The sequence below is a fragment of the Micromonas pusilla genome (assembly GCF_000151265.4).
Source record: "Micromonas pusilla CCMP1545 genomic scaffold MICPUCscaffold_6, whole genome shotgun sequence".
NCBI classification, from domain to species: Eukaryota; Viridiplantae; Chlorophyta; class Mamiellophyceae; order Mamiellales; family Mamiellaceae; genus Micromonas; species Micromonas pusilla.
In genome coordinates, this window is record NW_003315887.1 from 167,648 (window position 1) to 181,422 (window position 13,775).

The 13,775-nt window shown below is 70.6% G+C and overlaps 6 protein-coding genes across 6 annotated transcripts; 2 read left to right on the top strand and 4 right to left on the bottom strand.

The window, feature by feature from the left end:
* Positions 1 to 282: 282 nt before the first annotated feature.
* MICPUCDRAFT_69390 (uncharacterized protein) lies at positions 283 to 2,279 on the bottom strand (the record flags this gene model as incomplete). The annotated part of the gene is made up of 2 exons (XM_003059348.1): positions 283 to 1,407; positions 1,623 to 2,279. 2 exons carry the CDS (start codon positions 2,277 to 2,279, stop codon positions 283 to 285), a joined length of 1,782 nt encoding a protein of 593 aa, XP_003059394.1.
* Positions 2,280 to 2,296: 17 nt separating this feature from the next.
* On the top strand, positions 2,297 to 3,616 carry MICPUCDRAFT_58587 (uncharacterized protein; the record flags this gene model as incomplete). The annotated part of the gene is made up of 1 exon (XM_003059049.1): positions 2,297 to 3,616. The coding sequence occupies one exon, from the start codon at positions 2,297 to 2,299 to the stop codon at positions 3,614 to 3,616; it is 1,320 nt and encodes a 439-aa protein (XP_003059095.1).
* A 149-nt stretch (positions 3,617 to 3,765) lies between these two features.
* Positions 3,766 to 4,779, bottom strand: MICPUCDRAFT_18167 (uncharacterized protein; the record flags this gene model as incomplete). Its single annotated transcript, XM_003059349.1, has 2 exons — positions 3,766 to 4,356; positions 4,513 to 4,779. 2 exons carry the CDS (start codon positions 4,777 to 4,779, stop codon positions 3,766 to 3,768), a joined length of 858 nt encoding a protein of 285 aa, XP_003059395.1.
* Positions 4,780 to 5,273: 494 nt separating this feature from the next.
* Positions 5,274 to 8,492, bottom strand: MICPUCDRAFT_69392 (uncharacterized protein; the record flags this gene model as incomplete). Its single annotated transcript, XM_003059350.1, has 3 exons — positions 5,274 to 6,384; positions 6,485 to 7,312; positions 7,500 to 8,492. Coding segments are annotated over 3 exons (2,932 nt in total), but the record flags the coding sequence as incomplete, so codon positions are not given.
* Positions 8,493 to 8,652: 160 nt separating this feature from the next.
* Positions 8,653 to 10,343, top strand: MICPUCDRAFT_58589 (uncharacterized protein; the record flags this gene model as incomplete). The annotated part of the gene is made up of 2 exons (XM_003059050.1): positions 8,653 to 10,258; positions 10,336 to 10,343. 2 exons carry the CDS (start codon positions 8,653 to 8,655, stop codon positions 10,341 to 10,343), a joined length of 1,614 nt encoding a protein of 537 aa, XP_003059096.1.
* A 135-nt stretch (positions 10,344 to 10,478) lies between these two features.
* MICPUCDRAFT_58590 (uncharacterized protein) lies at positions 10,479 to 13,644 on the bottom strand (the record flags this gene model as incomplete). Its single annotated transcript, XM_003059351.1, has 2 exons — positions 10,479 to 12,947; positions 13,132 to 13,644. 2 exons carry the CDS (start codon positions 13,642 to 13,644, stop codon positions 10,479 to 10,481), a joined length of 2,982 nt encoding a protein of 993 aa, XP_003059397.1.
* Between the last annotated feature and the right edge of the window lie 131 nt (positions 13,645 to 13,775).

Sequence of the window (13,775 nt, forward strand, 5' to 3'; positions counted from 1 at the left end):
CGGCACTTCGGGCGAGATGGATTCTGCCTTCGCGTTTCGTACGCGTTTCAGTCTGAGATTTCCCCAGGTGGCACCAGTGATCCGACGCCAGCTGTCGGTCGCGCACCTTTTTTTGGTTTTTGGTTTTTTCACCGGATTGTTCCGATGTCTCCCCCGGCGCGCGCGGCCGCACTCCTCCCGCCGAGCACGCGCACGCGCGCGACCGCCGTCCGTCGAACGCTCACGTCACGCACCATGGCCGCGCTCGCGTCCGCCGCGACGACGTCGCTCTCCTCCGCCGCGCTACGCCGCGGCGCGCGCGCGAACGCCGCGAAAAACAAGTGTGCCAACTCCAAGCGCGTCAAATTCGTCGTCGCGCGCGCCGCGTCGTCGTCGTCGTCCTCGGACCACGAGTCCTCCGCCGCGTCTGCGTCCTCCGTCCCCGCGAAGATCGTCGCGACGCTCGCGGCGGCGACGATCGCCCTCCCCGCGATCGCGTCCTCCGCGCCGCCCGTCGTGGAGCTCGCCGCCGCGGACGTCGACGCCGCGATCGCGGAGCAGGTGGCCAAGTTTAACGAGCAGCGCGCCAAGTGCGCGAACAGCACGTGCCGCGCCACCGTGGACTCGTGGGAGGCTGCCGCGGTGAAGAAGATCAAGAAGAAGGCTGGGATCGTCGACGCGCCCAAGCCGAAGGCGTACCCGGCCGCGCCGAAGACCGCCGCCGCGCCGGCGCCGCCGCCGCCGGTCGAAGAGGCGCCGCCGCCGCCGCCGCCCGCGCCCGTCGCGCCGGCGACGCCCGCGGACAGAAAAGCCGCCGCCGCCGCCGCCAAGGCGGAGGCCGCGGCCGCGCTCCAGGCGAAGAAGGAAGCCGCGAAGGCGGACGCCGCCGCGGCCGCGAAGGCGAAGGCTGACGCGGCGGACGCGGCGAAGGCGAAGGCTGCCGCGGACGCGAAGGCGAAGGCGGACGCGGCGGAGAAGGCCAAGGCTGAGAAGGACGCCGCCGCCGCCGCCGCCAAGGCGGCCAAGAGCGCGCCGAAGGCTGCCGCCCCCGCGCCGCCGCCCGCCGCGACCGCGCCGAAGGCTGCCGCCCCAACGCCGGCGCCGGCGAAGAAAACGACGCCGCCGCCCAAGCCCGCGGCGCCGAAGAAGAAAGCCAAAGCCAAAGCCGCGCCCGGCCCCGTCGACGTCTTCGTCGGCGACGTCGTCGTCGCCGCCGTCGCCGGCGCCGCCGCGACCGCGCTCCTCGTCCCGGGCGTCAAGTCCAAGGTCACCGACGGCGACTACGAGGGCGCGCTGAACGACGCGAAGGACGTGGTGACCTCCATCGAGGGCGTCCCCGGGAAGGCGGCGTACGTCGGCGGCGTCGTCGCCGTCGACGCGTTGGTGCACCTCCCGGTGCTCGGCTTTTTCCTCCCCGGGCCGCTGCAGGCGCGTTCTGATTCGCACTGGTCCCCATACGACCGCGTTCGCGTGGTGAACGCCGATCCTTAAGGACTTTATCTCCCGGCGTCTGCATCTCTCCGCCCAGGGTCCCTCTCTCGGTTTCAATCCCGACACACCTCGACGCCTTTCAACTCCGCTTCTGACGCCTTTCGACTCCCCGCCCCGACGTCGCTTTGAACGATGGACCCTCGACCCCGCAGTTCGTCGGCGCGTGCGCGGCGACGCTCCTCGCGTCGCGCTACCTCGTCACGAAGGACGCCACCATCGGCGACGACGCGAGCGACTTCGTCGCGAAGCTCGGCGACGAGTTCCCCGCGGTCGACGACGTCGTCGCGCCGGTGACGGCGCTCGCGGGCAAGCTCTCCGTCCCGGACGTCGACGACGTCAAGGCTTCGGCGACGGAGTGGTACGAGGGCGTGAGCGACCCGGTGGAGGAGATCGCGTTCCCGGCCGCGGGCGTGGCCGCGGCGTTGCTGCTCGGTAACGTCGCGTCTTGGCCCGTTTTGGGCGTGTTCGCGCCGAGGGTGTTGGAGCTGATGGGCGTCGCCGTCGCCGTCGCGGCGGTTAAACGGTACGGCGACGACGAGGGGAGCGTCGGGGCGGATCTCACCAAATACGCCGACGACGTCACGGACGCGGTGAAGACGCTGATTGGGAAGTGAAGCGACGCGATGTGATGGGATGTGAACCGGCGCGCGCGAATAGTGTAGAGCGATAGAGGACGACGACGCGGCGCGAGCGGTCGTCGTCGCCGTCCGCGGCGTGTGAAATACAATCAACCTCCGATTCCGAGCCTGCTGTGTGTGCTGAGACTGGACAGGACGAACAGAAGTCCGACACGACCTGACATGACACATCTCTTCGCGCGCTCGAGATGGGCGGCCGCGCCGCGTCGGAGCCGCCCAATGCGGCGGCGGCGGCGCGCACGCCGGACCTTCCGGACGACATCGTAGAGCGGATCGCGCTCGCGTGCGTCCGCGGCGGCGGCCTGCGCGAGTGGTGCCGCGGCTGGCGCGGCGTCTCTCGACGCTACGCGCCGCTCGCGTGGTTCGAGTCGCACGTCCGCGGCGGCGTGCCGATGACGGTCGTGCCGTCCGCGGCGACGCCGACGGTGCAGACCGGCGTCGCGTACGCGCGCGCGTGCGCGGCGTCGCACGTCGCGCGACTCGCGTCGTGCGAGAAGATCACGCTGGACGACGACGACGACGAGGAAGTCATCGCGACGGGGCCGATCGTACTCGTCCGCGAGGGCGTCCATGCCGAGAACGTGCGCGTCACGCGGAGCTGCGCGGTGATCGGCTTCGGCGAGCGCTCGAAGTGCGTCGTCGAGGGCACGGGGTGGGAGCCCGCGCTCGCGTTCGCGGGGCTGGGGACCGCGGAGGACGGGAACGCGTTCGGGGACGACAAGCCGAGAATGCGAGAGGCGGGGAGGGTTCGCATCGGAAATCTGGAGTGGGTAGTCACCGACACGGGCGAGAACGCGTTCGCGTCGAATCTGACGCTCAGGGTCAAGAACGGCCTTCAAGCGTACGCGGTGATCGTCGTGAACGGCCGCCCGCGGTTCGAACGATGCGCGCTGCGAGGCGGGATCTTGGTGTTGGGCCACGGGACGTCGCCGAGGATGTCGAGGTGCGACGTGAGGGGCTCTCGCGGCGCCGGCGCGAAAGTAACGGATCACGCGACGCTACGCGTTCGCGACGGCGAGGTCACGAATAATGCCGGGAACGGGTTCTTGATCGAGCGCGGCGGGCTCGCGGAGATATCCGGGACGTCCGTGCTCGCGAACGGCAGGGAGGCGGTGCTGCACACGCCGGACACGGTCGGCGTGGAGCTCGTCGGGGACGACAACGACGTCCCGGCGTGCCGCGTGCGCTTAGGGATGAAGAAGCCGGGTTCGACGGAAGCCGACGCCGACGCCGACGCCGACGACCCTCCCCGCGTCGCGGTGTCGATACGGCCGAACGTGCGGCGGCTTCGACGCGGCGTCGAGCTCGAGACGCACCTGCACGGGGAGCTCCCGGACGCGAGGTGGTTCGAGCACAACAGAGAGGTGCGCGCGGTGAGAGGGTTCGAAATGGGACCGGAGGACGCGGCGTCCGACGACGACGTCGTCGAAGAAGGCGCGGCGCGCGCCGCCGCCGTCGTGCACGAGGAGGAGGACGACGCGTGGATGAACGGCTGGATGCACGCGTGAGATATCACATCGTGCGATGTCGTAGATTAGTTTAGCTCGTTATCACGTCGTCGCGCGCGCAGCCTTAGGTTACCGTATTCGTCATCGCGCGCACGTTGCGTCGTTTCGTTTTTCGTTTTTCTGCCACCAACGTCTCGTCGTCGTCGTCTTCAGAGCTTCAGCGCGCGGCACCGCTTCCACAGCGCGTAAAACTTCCTCGCCCACGCGTCGTCGGCGACCGCGCCCGGGACCCCGCGCACCGCCGGGTCGGTGACCACCTCCTTGAAGCACTGCCACGCCTCGGGGGACAGGGGACCGGGCGCTTCCGCCGCCGCCGCCGGCCGCGGCCGCTTCGGCCGAGGGATGAACGTCCGCGACGAGCTCGCGACCTCCGCGGCGTTCTTCAAGACCTTCTCCGGGAACCCTGCGAGACGCGCGACGTTCAGCGCGCACGACCCCAGCGGCGCCGGCCCGGGCGTGAGCTTGTACTCGAACGTGATGTCCGAAAAGCAACCGCCGCCGCCGCCGCCGCCGCCGTTTCCGTTTCCGTTTCCCTCTCGCGCCGTCGTCGCCGCCGCCATGTGCGCGGCGACGACGCCGCGGTCGTCCCCGACGTCCTCCGCGAGCTGATGAAAATGCGTCGCGAAGAGACACCGACACCTCGTCTGACGCGCGATCGACGTCAGCACCGCGAACGCGATCGCGTAGCCGTCCGTCGTGGACGTCCCGCGCCCGAGCTCGTCGACGATCAGCAACGATCGCTTAGGGTCGTTCCGTACGAGCGAACGTCGGGGTGGCGTTGAAAGGCGTCAGAAGCGGAGTTGAAAGGCGTCGAGGTGTGTCGGGATTGAAAACGAGGGGTGGGCGGAGAGATGCGCCTGGAAAAGTCCTTAAGGAACGGCGTTCACCACGCCGACGCGGTCGTATGGGGACCAGTGTAAGATAGAACGCGCCTTCGTCGCCCGCCGCAACGCCGCGGACGTCTCAGACATCTCCGCGAGGAACGTGCTTACGCCGCTCGCGATGCCGTCGCCCGCGCCGATGCGACACGCGACGGCGTCGACGACGTGGAGCGAGGCGGACGCGGCGGGGACGTAGCAACCGCACTGCGCCATGATCACGGCGACGGCGACTTGGCGCAACAACGTCGACTTTCCGCCCATGTTGGGGCCGGTGAGGAGCATGCACGCGGGGGCGTCGCCGCCGCCGAGGACGACGTCGTTGCGCACGAAGGGCGCCGTGGCGTCGTCGGCGTCATCGGCGGCGATCGTCGCGCGAGAGTCGCCGACGGGGACGAGCGGGTGCCAGCTGTCGCGCAGCTCCAGCCGGTTCCCGCCGCCGCCGCCGCCGCCGCCGTCGTCATCGTCTTCCAAGAACGTCGGACGGCAGAACGGCCCGGTCACCGCGCCCGGCCCCGTCCTCGACGCGAAACTCTGAAGCGCGTCAAAGTCCGCGCCCGCGCTGACGACCGCGCGCCACAGGTGCCGCCCGGTCGCGAACTCGTGCACGACGGAGGAAATTTCCCGCGTCGCCGCCGCCGCCGCCGCCGCCGCCGCGTCCTCGACGACGTCGTCGTCGTCGTCGTCGAAATTTCCGCGCGCAGACGCGTCGACGAGGTACGCCATCGCGTCGTCGAACGTCTCGCACGTCCCGGGGGATGGTAACACCTCGAACGTCGCGAGTGGGCCGCCTTCTTCGAAGAGCCACGAGCACGGGGCATCGCGAAGCGCCGCGGTCTTCTTTGATTTTTTCGTGCGCTTCGACGGCGTCGGCTTCGCGGCCGCGCGCGCGTCGTCGTCGTCGTCGTCGTCGCCGCCGCCGCCGCCGTTCCTTCCGCAGACGCGCGCGACGAGCTCGGACGCGAGCTCGACGCGCGCTCGGAGGTCTTTCGCCGGACGAAGCACCGCGCGGCCGAGCTCGCGGAACGATCCGAGTATCCCGCCGCCGCCGCCGCCGCCGCCGCCGCCGCCCGGCGCCGGTAACTCGGCGAGCGCCTCCGCCGTGGCGACGATCGCGTCGACGGTCCCCACGAACGCGCGCAGATCCCTTCCGCGCGGGGACCAGAACGCGACCGCGGCCTCGCCCACGCGATCGCCGTCCTCCTCGGAATCCTGCGTCTCCTCGAAGAGACGCGCGCGCCCGCCGCGTCGACCCGCCGCCGCCGCCGCCGCCGCCGCCGCGCCCGCGCCCGCGACGACGGCCGCGACGTCGCTCGGCGGCGCCGCGCCGTGCGCGAGCGCAGCCTCGGATGCGCGCGCGCACGCGTCGTCGAGCGCGACCGCGCGCGCGGTGCCCCTCTGCGCGTCGCACGGGATCGCCCGCAGCGCGCGTCGAACGCCTTCGAGAATCGTCGCCGAGCCCCCCGCGCCACCGCCGCGATGATGATGACAGCACAACGCGTCCAGCGCGTCCAACCGCCGAGCGATCTCCTGCGCGTCGCTCAGCGGCGCGAGGATCCACTCCCTGAGCCGCCGCCGCCCGGGGCGCGTCACCGTGTCGTCGAGGAACGCGAGGAGCGACCCGACCGACGCGTCGTCGCCGCCGCCGCCGCCGCCGCCGCCGCCGTCGCCGCGGACGAGATGCAAAGACGCCGCCGTCGCCGCGTCCACTCGAACGTTCGCGGCGTCGTCCGGGTCGTACGTCGCGCGCATCCCCATCGCCGCGAGCGCGGCCGCCGCGGAAGGAGGATCCGAGGCGTAGTCGTCGTACGCGTCGTCGCCAGTACCTGTAGTCTCCGAGGGCGGCGGCGGCGCCTCGCCGTCGCCGATCACGAGCCTCCGGAACGTACCCTGAGGGTCGTTCCATACAAAAAAAGTTCACCGGTCAGTTGAAAGGGGACGCGATCAAATGTTGAAACCGAACGATGGGTGAGAACTTTTGTGAACGCACCTGACACAACACCGCGGGCGCGCACCCGGCCCACGCGCAGTGTCGCACCGCGTACGCGAGCGACTCCATCGCGACCGGCGACGCGTCCCTCAGCGCGCGCGGGAGTCGGAGCTCGCCGCCGTCGCCCTCGCCGCCGTCGCCGCGCTCGATCCCGCCGAAGTGCGCCACCGCGGCGAGCGTGTCCTCCCGCGTAAATTCCGGCGGCGCGCCGTCGCCGCGTTCGACGCGTCGAAACGCGCACGCGTCTCTTCGCTCGCGGCCGTGCTTCGTCAGCGCGGCGAGCGTCGCGTCGCTCGCCTTCCCGCGCCGCCGCGTCACGGAGACGATCACCTCGCGCGGTTCCACGCGCGCGAGGAGCGCGGCGAGGACGTCGCGCGACGGCCCGTCGACGAACGACCCGAGGATGATCTCTCCGACGGCGGCGTCGATCATCGTGACGCCGATCTGAACGTCGCCGTCGCCGTCCTCGTCGTCTTCCGGCGGCCACGGCGCCTCCGCGAGCGCGAGCAGGTACGACGCGGCGTCGTCCCGCAGCAGCCCGCGATCCAGCGCGGGGGTGAGAATCTCCGTGACTTCCCGCCGGATGATCCCGCCGCGGTCGGCGTCCTTCTCGTCCGTCTCCTCGACGCGCGCGACGGCCCACCCCCTCGCAAGCACCTTCCTCGCCCACGCGTCGAAGACTTCGTGATGACACCCGACTTTTTGCATGAACGCGCACGCTTTACCGCTGATGTTTAACCCCACGTCGATCCCGACGTCGGAGTCGACGTCGAACATGTTGTAGAACGTGCCGTGGCGGCACATTACGACGACGTCCATGAGCGCGCGCTTAGGGTCGTTCCATACGAGCGAACGTCGGGGTGGAGTTGAAAGGCGTCAGCTGGAGTTGAAAGGCGTCGCGGGCGGGGATTGAAAGCGAGGGACCCTGGGCGGAGAGAGACGACGGGAAAAGTCCTTAAGGATCGGCGTTCACCACGCGAACGCGGTCGTATGGGGACCAGTGTGTAGAACGCACCTTAGTCTCCCAAAATTGCCGCGTGAAGTTCGGAAGCGCGCTCAGCTCGCGGTCGGAGACGGTCAACGTCGCCGGGTCGTGCGCCCTCGCGAGTCGAAGCGCGTCGCGGAGCTCGGGGGACGTCGGCGTCGCGGGGCGCGGGTTCCCGGCGGCGTCGCGCGGGCGAAGAAGCCACGACGGGCGCGTCTTGGAGGAGGACGCAGAGGGCGCGCCTCTGCCGTCGTCGAACGCGGCTGCGAGCGCAGTGGCGAACCGTCGGTTCCGCGTCGGTGACGACTGCGGCGGGGAGAATAAGACCGGCGCCGGCGCCGGGAACACGTCGACGTCGCGCATGGCCGGCGACGGCGGGGAAGGAGGGCGGTCGCGCGGCGACGCCGTCGCGGGTGGCCGCGGCGGCGGGACGCGCAGCTGTCGCGGCGGCGGCCGCGGCGGCGGGACGCACAGCTGTCGCGGCGGAGACGGCGGCGGCGGTGGCGGGAGTCGCGTCTGCGTCTGCGTCAGCGCTTGGCGCGCGCGCGACGTCTCCGCGGCGGTCGCCGCGGGACGCGCGAAGGGCGCGGCGTCGGCGCGCGGCGGCGCGGTCGCGTTCGCGTTCGCCGCCGCGGCCGCCGTGGGTAAGGTCACGAGAGGACGAGGCGGCGTGATGAGACGGGTGAAGACGACGGTTCGCGGGCGCGATTGCGATGGCGCAGATCTGGGGACCGCCTTACCTCGTCGTCGCAGCGCTTCCTCGCGCTTCGCCGCGATGCGCGCGCGCTGCTCGTCCGTTAACCCTCCGGGTGGACGCGGCGGCGCGTTTTCGTTCCTCGCGACGCCGTCCCCTCCCGCGGCGTTGGCGTTCGTCCGTGGGGGCTCTTGGAACGCGCGATGGTGAGATCTCGAACCGGCGTTTCGTTCCGACCCCCCCAGCAGCCACGCCTCCGTCGCGGCCCACTCGCACTCGCGCGACGGCGGCGGCGCGCGGCCGCGGGCGCGATCGTCGCCGTCCCACATCGCGCGGCGAGACGCGGCGCGGGACTTCGCTGGCGCGTGGACGCGCGCGCGTCGATTGTGCGATCCGACGAAAACGTCTTTGATTCTCCGAGAGACGGCCTCTGCTCTCTCTTCCCGTCACTTCGCTTCGCCGCGCACCGGCGCACGGCCGCCTCGCGCGATGGCGATGCGCGTCGCACTCGCGCTTCGCGCGGCGGTCTTCGCGCCGTCGCGACGCCGCCGCGAACGCGACCCCGCGTCGTGCGCCGTGCGCGCGCGCGGCCGCGGCGTCGCGACGACCACGACGTTGCAGGCGTTGCCGTCGCTGTCGCTGTCGTCGTCGTCGTCGTCGTCGTCGTGCCGTTTCCCTCTCGCGGCGCGGCTTCATCGCGGATGGGTCGTCGCGGCGGCACGCGGTCGCGGATCCGGTCGTGGAGATGGCCGCGGCGGTCGCGGAAGGCGCGGGGGTGGCGGTGCTCGCGGGGGTCGCGGCGGGCTCAGTCCTGAAAAGTTCGCGGAGGCTCGCAAACTGAACGGGGAGCTCGTCGCGTCCCGTAGCGCGGCGAAGCTGCTCGCGATCGTCGCCGAGCGAGGAGGCGATTTCAACGAAGTGAACGTCGCGACCGCGGTGAACAAGCTCTGGAAGGTCGCGAATTCGCGTGATAACCTGAGCGGGGACCCGAGGTACGCGCGTCTGCTCGAGCTCGTGCGGCGGCGGTGTCGCGCGTTTCGTGCGCAAGCGGTCGCGAACGTAATCCACGGCCTCGGCGTTTTGTGCGCGGACAAAGGCGCCGGCGACGTCGACGCGGAGACGGCGGGGGAGCTGATGCTGGCGGTGGAGAAGAACGCGGGTGAGCTCAAGGCGCAAGAGGTCGCAAATGTCTACAACGGCCTAACGAAGCTCCCCGCGGCGGTGGGGGCCATGTCTCCGGAGCGTTGGAGACACCTCTCTGAGGCGGCGTCGCGCCTCGCGCCGGAGATAAACAGCCAGAACATCGCGAACGTGCTCAACGCGCTCGGGAAGATCGACGCCGCTGAACGAGAGGTTTCATCGGGAGCGGGATGGTCGCGCTTGATCGGAGCCGCGGAAGCACTGGCGCCGGAGATGAACAGCCAGGGCATCGCGAACGTGCTGAACGCGCTCGGGAAGATCGCCGCCGCCGCCGAGGTGGTCTCTTCGGGGACGGGATGGTCGCGCTTGATCGGAGCGGCTGAGAGGCTGGCGCCGGAGATGAACTCCCAGGAGATCGCGAACACGCTCAACGCGCTCGGGAAGATGGCGGCGGCAGCGGAAAAGGTTTCGTCGGCGGGATGGTTGCGTTTCGCGTCGGCGGTCGAGCGTACCTCGGGTGCGATGAATGCGCAGGAGGTGTCGAACGTCGTCAACGCGTACGCGGAGATGCGCCGCGTGCCCGAAGCGCCCGAGTTGGTGAGCGCCGCCGGCTGGAGATCGCTCGCGGCGGCGGCCCGGAGAACGGCACCGGCGATGAAAAGTCAGGAACTCGCTCTGACGGTCGACGCCGCGAAGAAGCTCGACGCCTTCGCGATGACGATCGACGACGACGGGTGGGATCAGCTGGCGCGTCAGGTACCGCGCCTGGCTCGGGATTTCAACGCGCAAGCGATCGTTTTGGTGCTCTCCGCCGCCGGGTGGAAACTCGAGCTCTCGAAGGCGCTGGCGCTCGTCGACGGGGGGTGGGACGCGGTGATCGCGGGCGTGGAGCGGCACCTCGACGCGATCAAGAAGGGGTACCCGCCGGACTTGGGGAAGGAGGCTCGGAAGACGCGTCATGCTATAATGTTGATCTCCGAGCACGATGACGGCGCGTTCACGAACGAGCGCCTCGAACGCGTGCGCGCTGAGCTGGATGAGATGCTCCGCGCCGATCCGATCCAGTGGAAACGATACGAAGAAGACATTCGGCGCGTTCGATACTCCGCCGCCGCGAAGGCGCGCGCGACAGACGCGGGCGAGCCTAAGGCGTTTTAAAATGTTCTAGCTACGCGTCAACACGGCGACCACGCGCAAAAGCTCCCCTCGGCCACCTCGACCGGGATCGCCATGGTGATATCCGTGAACGGCAAGTACCCGTCCTCGAAGAAGTCTTGACTGAGATGGTTCTTCCTGCGGCCGCGCGGAAACTTTTGCACGTAAATCACCTCGCTCGTCTCGTCGTCGTCGTCGTCGTCGTCGTCGTCGTCGTTCGAGCGTCGCAACCGCCTCGCCGGGAAACACATCGCGTCCTCCCCCGGGCTCCACAGCGAGTGCGTGGCCGCGAACTGCTCGAACGCGGGAAGGCACCCGTCGAGAAACGTCGCGGACGGGGTGTGGAAAGACCCGCGCGTGATGCTCCCGTAGTAGTCCATGCGATCGGAAACCGGCGCGTCGCGGTCGCGTCGACGAGCCGCCGCGTCGAGTCCCTTCCGGGGCGGATCCCAGACGCACCACTGATGCGTCGCCCGCGAGGGCGCGCCCGCGTCGTCCGCGGAGTGCACGGACAACAAAAACAAGAGCCGCTCCCCGGACTTCGACCACTGCATCGCTTGCACGTGGCGCAAGAGCGGCGCCGCCGACGCGGCGCCTTCGAGGAATTCGAATTCCCCGAACCGACACGTCCGAAGGTCGAGCACCTTCAACGCCGTCGCCTCACCCGCGAGCCTGTCCGCCCCGCGCGGCTGCTTCGCCCACAGCGCGTCCTCGTCCGCCCAGCACACGATCCTCGCGCCGGGCGCGCAGCTCGTGATGAACTTCACCGCGGCGCGGTATTGATGATACACCGTCGGAGGCGTCAGCTCCGCGACGACGCGCGCGTCGAGCGCGCTCGCGTCGTTCAAGAGCGCAGCGCCGCTCGCGGCGGTGTTCGGCGCGGGGATCAGCGCGAGGTGCGCGGCGAAGGGGACGCGGTCGGGGAACGACACCGGGACGAGCCACCACCCGCGCGCGTCTTCGGTTTCGGTTTCGGTTTCGGTTTCGGTTTCGTCCGCGTCGTGACTGGTTCCCATACGACCGCGTTCGCGTGGTGAACGCCGTTCCTTAAGGACTTCGTCCTCGTCGCCGTCGCCGAAAAACCACGCGCCGCCGTCGCGCGCCGCCGGGCCGTCGCGCGCCGGTGGCACCCACTGCACGATGTGCGCCAGCCCGTCCACGATCGTCTCGTGCACCGTCTCGCGCGCGAACGCGGCGTCGACGCTCGCGGGCACCTTGCGACACGGTGGGATCGCGCGCGCGTGCGTCCTCTTCGCCGTCGGCCGCGTCGTCGTCGTCGGCGGCGGCGTCGAAAAAGTCTTCGCCAGCCGCGCGCGCTTCGCGTTGGCGCTTCGGTTCCCTCGATTCACCGGCGCGACGGTCTTCTTCCGTCGCTTCGCCGGCGGCATCGCGCCGCCCGCGCCGCCCCTCGTCGTCGCCGCCATCGCGGCGATTCCTATTCCACCGACGGTTCGCATCGCGGAGCTCATCGCCGCGCCGATCACTTCCAACGAATCGCTCGCGAGCTCGACGCCGCGGCGCCACCACAGCGACTTCACCGCGGAAGACACCTCCCCGGACGTGGGCGCGTCGTCGTCGTCGTCGTCGTCGTCGTCGTCGTCGTCGTCGTCGCGCACGCCGGAACTTTCTACGAACTGCGGTCGTCCGCCGCCGCCTCCGTTCGCGCCCGAAGCCGCGCCGCCGCCGCCGCCGTCGTCGTCGTCGTCGAACGCATCCTCCGTCATCGATACCAGCGGCTCCCGCGGCTTCCTGGACGTCCGCGCGACGCGAAAGCCGTCCTCGAACGTCAACACGTCGCCGCTGTCCGGCGCGAACGCGAACGAGAGCTCGCGCGCGGCCGTCATCAGCGCGATCGCCTCTCGCGCGTCGCCGCCGCTCGCGGCGCCGGCGGCGGCGCCCGCGCCGGGGTGTTTCCCGTACAGACTCGCGAGCGCGACGGAGAGGTCCAACGAGTGCAGCGCGACGCGCTCGCCGTCGGGCGTGACGTGCATGATCGCCAGGCGCGTCCCGCACGGCGCGAACGCGGCGAAGAGTGGCTTTTTGGTCGCGAGCGTGAGCTCGTTCTTGACCGGCAGCGGCGGCGGCGCGGCGGGAACCGCGCGCCTCGTCGTCGTCGTCGTCGTCGCTTTCGCCGCTTTCGCCGCGACGCCTCCTTCGTCGTCGTCCGCGCCGCCGCCGCCGCCGCCGCCGCCCGCGACCGCGCCGTTCCCCTGCCCTGCGGTGCTGTCCTCGTCCCCGGTCGGGCCGAACGCGCACTCGCCCCCGCGCTGCCTCCCCGTGCCGCCGCCGGAGAGACGCGGCCTAAACCAGGGTATAAAACCTTCCCCCGCGCCGCCGCCGTCGTCCTCCTCCTCCGCGCCGCCGTGCCCCCCTCTCAAATTCCTGACCCGGAGCGTCACCGGCGGCGCGGACACGACGACGACGCACCCGTCCGGGTGCTCCTGCACCCCCGCGAGGAGCTCGCCGTCGGGCGCCCAGCACGTCAGATGCTGGGTCGTTCCATACGAAGCGATGTCGGGGTGGGGTTGAAAGGCGTCAGATGGAGTTGAAAGGCGTCGATGGCGGGGATTGAAAGCGAGGGATGGGCGGAGAGACGCGCCGGGCAAAGTCCTTAAGGATCGGCGTTCACCACGCCAACGGGGTCGTATGGGGACCAGTGTGAGGAGAACGCACCGGCAACACCCTCGCCGAGGGATGCCCCGCGTCGCTCTCGTGCGCGACGTACGCTCTCCCGCCGCCGAGCACCGGGTCGCACGTGAGGATTCGCGACGCGTCCGCGACCGCGATGCGGTTCACGCCCCCGCGCGCCGCCGTCGCGTATCGCAGCACGTGCCGCCGCCACGCGTAGAGGTGGCGGAACGTGAAGTCTCGCGTCACGAGGTCGAGACGCGTCAGCGAAGGCGCGGACTCCTGCGCCTCCGCGAGGCGTCGCCACGTCGCGTGCGACCGCGTCGCCGCGCGCATGCGGCGGCAGGTCATCCCGAGGCGAGCGACGGCGACGCCGTCGAGTCGCGAGACGACGTCGTCGATCAGCGCGCGCGGGAGGAGGTCGAGGAGGTCGACGCCGTCCCTCGCGGTCGCGTCGACGTCGACGTCGATCTCATCGACCTTTCGAGTTCGACCTGTCGCGGTTCGATCCGACGCGCGTCCGCCGGGTCCTTCCTTGACCTTACCGTCGCGCGTCATCGCGTCTTCGAGGCGGCGCGCCGCGCGCGGACGCGGCGGCGGACTCCCGCGCGCGAACCCGCCCGCCGTGCGAGCGCTGCCGCGCGGATGAGCTCTGGGGAGGGGGGGCGTCTTAGTTCGAGGCACCAACA